The sequence below is a fragment of the Fulmarus glacialis genome, unplaced genomic scaffold, assembly GCF_000690835.1.
Source record: "Fulmarus glacialis isolate BGI_N327 unplaced genomic scaffold, ASM69083v1 scaffold22227, whole genome shotgun sequence".
Classification (NCBI taxonomy): domain Eukaryota; kingdom Metazoa; phylum Chordata; class Aves; order Procellariiformes; family Procellariidae; genus Fulmarus; species Fulmarus glacialis.
In genome coordinates this window covers 64,978-71,320 of record NW_009221575.1, presented here as the reverse complement: position 1 = coordinate 71,320, position 6,343 = coordinate 64,978, and the positions used below count along the sequence as shown (strand labels likewise).

At 39.0% G+C, this 6,343-nt stretch overlaps 1 protein-coding gene across 1 annotated transcript; it reads left to right on the top strand.

The window, feature by feature from the left end:
* Positions 1–5,430: 5,430 nt before the first annotated feature.
* On the top strand, positions 5,431–6,153 carry LOC104079219 (chromosome unknown open reading frame, human C12orf74). The gene has a single exon (XM_009581175.1). The coding sequence runs from the start codon at positions 5,431–5,433 to the stop codon at positions 6,151–6,153; it is 723 nt and encodes a 240-aa protein (XP_009579470.1).
* Positions 6,154–6,343: the final 190 nt, after the last annotated feature.

Below are 6,343 nucleotides of genomic sequence, written 5' to 3'. Positions count from 1 at the left end.
AGGACTTTTCCAGCCAGCTCTGATAGCCTACATATTTCTGAAGGACCTGCAGGGACATTGCTGGAGGTACATAATATAATCCTGGACCACATTATTTTATTTCTGGATCTTCCACCCTAAAGAGGCTGTTAGGCACTTCTAGACAATGCTGCACTCATATTTATTTCTCTGCCTTGACACTAAGATTCACTTGTGCTCTAGAAAGATGAGCCTGAAGGCTACAGCTCAGCCTGAGTTTTGAACTAGGTAAGAAAACTATATGCTACAAGAAGTGCTTAGCTCTGAAGAGGCAAGGCAGCAAAGCTGAGAACAGGTTTGGTCCACCTGGCTATAGTTAGTCCTCTGGCAAACAAATGAGGCTGCCCTAATGCTAAGGCTAAAACAAATGAGAGGATAAGGAGTTGTACAGACAGAATCTGGGGATCTTCTACATTAAGAAGTGACTTGCCAGGTGAAAAGGGGAGAAGGGCTGGCTAGAGCAGCTGTTGGTCTACATTAATGAGGTAACGCAAAGCATAAGGTTTCAGCATACAGAGGCTTAGCAGCGTGAGTAATATGCAAGTTGAGAAGGTGACTGCAGAGGCTGGTGAGGACATCTGGCTATGTGTATTTCTGGAACAACCAGGGAAGTAGGGCTGGAGAAAATGCTTAGGATAGACGCGGTTATGTTCAAAGTTAGCAGAGATCACTGACCTGAAGTATCATCTTGATCCATAAGGGGGCATAGGTCTAACTTCGAGACTAACCCTGGGAGGAGTCACCTGGCAAACCCTGCAACTCTTTAAAAGACCATGGCTAAGGCTGATGGCAGCATTACAGTCCAGGTCAGCAAAGGCTAACAAACTGGGGCACTGGCTGTGCTCAAAGGAGACTACCAGGGAAAGATGCACAAGAGACAATCAATTAACTTTAGCTTCAGATTTAGAGTAAAGTTAGTTGACAGAAAGCTGAGATTTGAGCATGAATGTTAGGATTTAGGCCAGAAGATGCCATTCATCTAATGTAATTATTTATTTTAGAAAGCACACGCAAGGTAACTAGAGCTTAGTCAGTTAAATGACTTGGCTAAATTTGCTTCTGAGGATGAAAATTATAGTTCACAGTATTAACGCTATGGCAAAGGTTTGTCTAAGATTGAGTTTATAGTTGGAGCTAGGATGATACTTGTTTGGAAAGGTAGCAGCTTATGTAACTTGAGAAGAGGTGGTGATAGGAGCCAGTTAAGTACACATACATAGTCCAAGCTGAGAGGCGTACCTGCTTTATTACAATTAGGACTAAGAGGCAAGTTAGACAGTGCAAGTGAATTCTGGGCAAAATGAGGCCAATTATAATTTCACCTACATCCAAAAATAGCCCCCCAGGTTAAGCCAGAGAAGTGCTTAAACCTTTAAGAATATTTTTAATTCTGGGTAAAGGAAGTTAGAGATTTCAATTTATAGCACAAACAAATGGGAAGGAAATAGAATAACTTCTTTTTATATAATTGCTACTAGGTTAATATAAGTATACTGATCACACTAAGGATCAGTCTCAGCTAGAATTAAAAAAAAAAGAAAAAAAACCAACAAAAAAAACCCCACCAAACCACCACCCTCCAGGTCTCAGTCAGAACTAATTGATCAAAAATGGCCTTGAAACAAAGTTTCTGCCTAGCTACGCCCAAAGCCACCTAAAACAGTCCCAGCACTACATGTCAGAGAGTAGCTCACACCAGCCCTGATCTCAAGCTAGCACTCTAACTTCTTTCTTTTACTAATATTTACCCAACTGTCTCTTTCAAAAACGATCCCACATGACAGCTATCAAGGCCCAGGTACAAGTATTGGTATCTGAGAAATGTACAACAGCCTTCTTTCTAGCCCAGCCATCTCTGTCATCCTCTGAATGGCGTGTAGGCAAGCAGAATAGCAGAAGCAGAATAGCAGTATTTGAACGTTTAGACATTCAGAAGTTGGGGACAGATTTAGATTTAGGATGAGGCTTTCACAAGCTGAAGAGCAGGAGTAAGGTCTGGTCTGGTGGACACTGTACTAATTTGTGAACTGGTGCTTGCAAAGGGCCACCTAGATAATTTCATATAAGAAGTTGTAGAGATAAACTCATAGTAGCAGCTTTAAAGCGTGTTCAGATGATTTCAATAAGGCAGCAGGAGAGCCTGTTTATGCACTACACAAAAATGTAAACAGTGCCAGAAGCAGAGGGCATAGCTCTCAGCTCTCCCCACCGCAGAGGTGGTTTTCCCCCCCAGGAAGGGTATGGCTTCACTTGCTGACTGCCTGTCATCTTCCCGAATAAGGCTGCACTATTTCTTGGAGAGCCTCACCACCCCAACCTGCCCAACTGCAGTGCACCTAGGTCTCTCCTGTGGGGTTGGAAAGGACAGCTTTGAACACTGTAAAATCTCCAGACATTTGCATATATCATCAGGCAACAAGGTCTGTTCCACTTCATCTGATCCTAATACCACCCTGAGAGCAGCATAAGGAGTCAAAAAAAAAAAAAAAAAAAAAAAAAAGTCTTACGTTCCTAAAACCCCTACTTAAAGCAAATACACTTGTACTATCAACTATCAGACAGGGTGATCACTTTTTTTTTAAAAAAACTTATCACTTTTTCTTAGAAGCCAAACTCAATGAATACTGAAATAAATATTGTCACAGTCCTGCAAATAAAGTCTTCAAGTTTGTTTTCTTCTTTCAGTCTCTTGAAAGAATCCTCCCTCAATCCACAGTCACATCCAATGCTAAGTACTCATACCAGTTTTGGGGTATCATGTTTTGGTTTGTGAATGCGTTTTGGAAAAAAAAGATCTTTACAGAAAATGAAAATACCATAGTGCAAAGGTTGTCTGCATTTTGAAGTGTTCACTCAGCCCTCTGAAAACGTGTGTTAATTACACAATAGATTTGAACATTTGTGGATGTTAGTGCTTCCTCACAAGTTATCTACCAAATAAACCATCTTTTCCCAAGTTTCACTTTCAATTCACCCAACCAAAGAATGCCTAAACCAATTCTGATGGTTTCCAATCAGTTCTGCAACACAACAAAATAGTGAATTATCGATGTTTGGATGAATTCTCAAATACTCCGATACTGAAATCTGTGTTCAGAATTACTCAGATAGTTAGTACACTTGTTAACATTAAAATCTGACTGTAATAATGTAACCAAGGGATATATCACTACTATTCTTCCATGAAGGATTGAAGGATGAACAATGCATAGTTAGATCCAGCCGAATGAATCAAGACAAGCAAAAAAAAAAAAAAAAAGAAAAAGAGGATTATTGGAGACATTTCATCTGCTCTTGAAGCTTATTACATACTTGACTGAGATCTCTCTTGCCAAACTTTATCAATGTGAAAAGTGCAAAAAAAGAATTATAAATGGAATGAAGTTTAATAAAACATATGGATCATGTTACCTTTTGTAAATGGGCATTGATCCCAAAGCCACTTCCGTCTGACCTGATAAACAAATCCCCTAGAAACGAATCTACAAGAAGAAAAACTAGTTCCCTATACCAGCATTCAGTAAGGAGGCTTTAAAAGAGAAAACGCTACTGCTAAGCCCAGTATCAGTTAATCAAGCACTTGTTGAAAATTTGACTTAATTGCATATGAAAAGGATGTGACATACTGGAAGTTGGTAAATCTTCATCTGGCTACCTTGGTAAGTTTAATCATATACACTCATTTTTCTGCATGTGTGTGGCATATTTCTGCACTTTTTTTTTAACAATGTATTTTCTTTACAAATATTTTGCTGCTGAGAGATTCTACTCATAAAAGTAACTCATAAGTACTCATAACGAAACTCATAAGTTTCAACTTACTTAAAAAAAAAAAAAGCTTGGTAAACTGAAAAGAAAAAAAAAATCATGTTCTTAATATAAGACTTCCATAAAAAGATGTCTTTAATCTTTTCTATTTCTGCAACAGAATGCTATTCACATGAATATCTGGAAGCTCCATGCCGAGTCGCAAAATTCGGCATGGGGAAGAGGTGATTATTAAAAAACAAAAAAGAAAAAAAAAAGCAAAGAGTATGCCTGGCCAAACAGTGATCAGTCTTTTTATGTCATTATATAGCTTAGATGTGATTGCACTTCACAAAATAAAAGTCTTGAAAGATTAAAAAGCAATAACAGCAAATTTCACAGCAATGGTATGCAATCATATCTCTGCTCAGAAGTGGAAAATAGTAATAGTATGTCATTATTGTCTTTCATGATATAACTTGAATGTGATTTTTAGTGCTTGTCCGTTTTAATAAGCATATGTGTTAATTAGGTTTTATCTATTAAAGAGGAATGAATAGATGCTAATATATTTGTGGCTATTCACTACAGTTGTGAAAGCCATTTCTATCATAAAGATATGATTTTTCTTCCTGTAAACATCTGAATGATTGTCTTATAATGACTGAAGTGTTTGTAAAAAGCAATACTTTGAACTAGCAAAATTGATTAAATAATTTGTTTCTAATCACTTTATAAATCAACCTGGTGGGACTATAATCATATTCAATGTGTGATATTCAATAGCTCAAGAAAGAAGTCAACATACGTTTGAAAAACTCATTCTAATAAATAGAAGTGCCCAAAGAAGCCAGCAATCATGAACAGTTTTAAGATTTCTCTTAGCAAACAAAGAAGCCGAATAAAGAAGAGGTTGAAAAGGTTGAATTAGTAATCTTCAGTTATAACTTGAAATGTCAGTCCGGTTTTAGAGAGACTAGTCATTAAAATACCTTAAAATAGAGCTTCATGAATAACAGAACATAAGATTATTTACCGATCAATCAACAGATAAGTTGGATAAATTATTTTATTACAATGTATACATAATGTTTACTACAAAATACTTTACCTGCTGAAAAGAAAAGCAAGAGTGTTTAGACTCACCTTACATAAATGTTAAATTGTATTTGCTTAAGCATTCAGCAAGTAATCAGTATTTGTACATAAACGATTTTGCAATGAGTAGGAGTCCTGAGAGCTAGTGACTTCATTTTTATCCCAGGTACAGCAGTATCACAATCTCACTTATTGATGGGGGAGTGGCAACAGGAGATTAGGCAGCTGCAGTACCAGATGAGCAGAGTTCCTAATTACACAGTTAGTCTTTACCATCCAATTGGTTCTGCTGATTGATGCTGACACTGCTTGCACACTCAAAGTTAGTGGCTGTTCAAAGAGTTTGCTGAAATAGGGTCCTGAAGCTGTTGAAACCTGCATTTAAGCAGGATTCAAAGTGCAGGCAATTGTTTCCGTACTAGTGCGCATATCTACATTATTTTGTTTAGATTTTTTCCATTTGCATATCCTCCCATATAAAAATGCGTATGGCAAGTTTCTAAGAACCTTTTCTGATCATGTGTCCTAGGTACACAAAGCTATAAATCTTCATGCTGCAAATAAAGAATGCAACAACCAAGCTCTGATTATTCTCCAGACCTGGTCAAAGAAACGTGCATCGGTGTGCAACTTCTAAACAGGGAAGCTGAACTTCATAAAGAAAATGTTGCTTTGTCTGGAAGCAGCAGTCCAGAAGATGTCTTCATTCCCTGTGAAACACAAGCATTATCAGTTTATATGGACACCACCATGCCTCCAGGTGATTACATTCGAAGACAAGGTTATACAGAGTCTTCGCTTCTGAAGCTTCCCACAGAGGAGTGCATTGGGAGCCATCATGCACCTTTCCAGTTTGACCGGCATGCTTTGGCCAGAATTTCCACTTCTCCAACTTTAAGGCGTCTAAGGATGGCCTCTGCCTCACAAGCACTGTCATTTCAGGACTGCTCTGACAGAGCTCAGCTGGGGAATCAAAAGGAATACACTGGCTCTCTCCACCACATTTGTAAGAGTCCACCTCGGTGCACTACAGCTTCCTCATTGTTGTTGCCTTCTTGTGTCCATGCAAAATTACTGTCTTCCAAAGCCAAGTCTGAGACAACTATAGCAGATCCAGAGTCTGCCAGCCCCAGATCAAAGCCGCCAAGCCAAAAAGATCCTCTCAGCAATGGCAGTCCCAATGAGACACTCCAAAACTCTTGGAGAGCCAACTCTGCTATGCTGCCTAGGAGACTCCCCCGCCCCAGCCCTACACCACAGGAGGGTGTCCAGGTAAGAGGAATAGGATGATGCAACCTCCTTTTCAGTCTTGCATATTCAGTGTTGGTCCATCATGGCCCAGTGCATAAACAAAACCACAGTTCTTAACCTGAATGGCAACCTGGCCCTAGTTCCTTTGATATGTCAGACCAACTTCTACGCTCATCAGGAAGGAAGATGGTTCCAGCCTTGTCTGTTGGTGACCAGGTTGGCCTTGTCC

Excerpts from the sequence above, each read along its gene's own strand:
- LOC104079219 (XM_009581175.1), top strand. The coding sequence starts at position 5,431 with ATGCAACAACCAAGCTCTGATTATTCTCCAGACCTGGTCAAAGAAACG.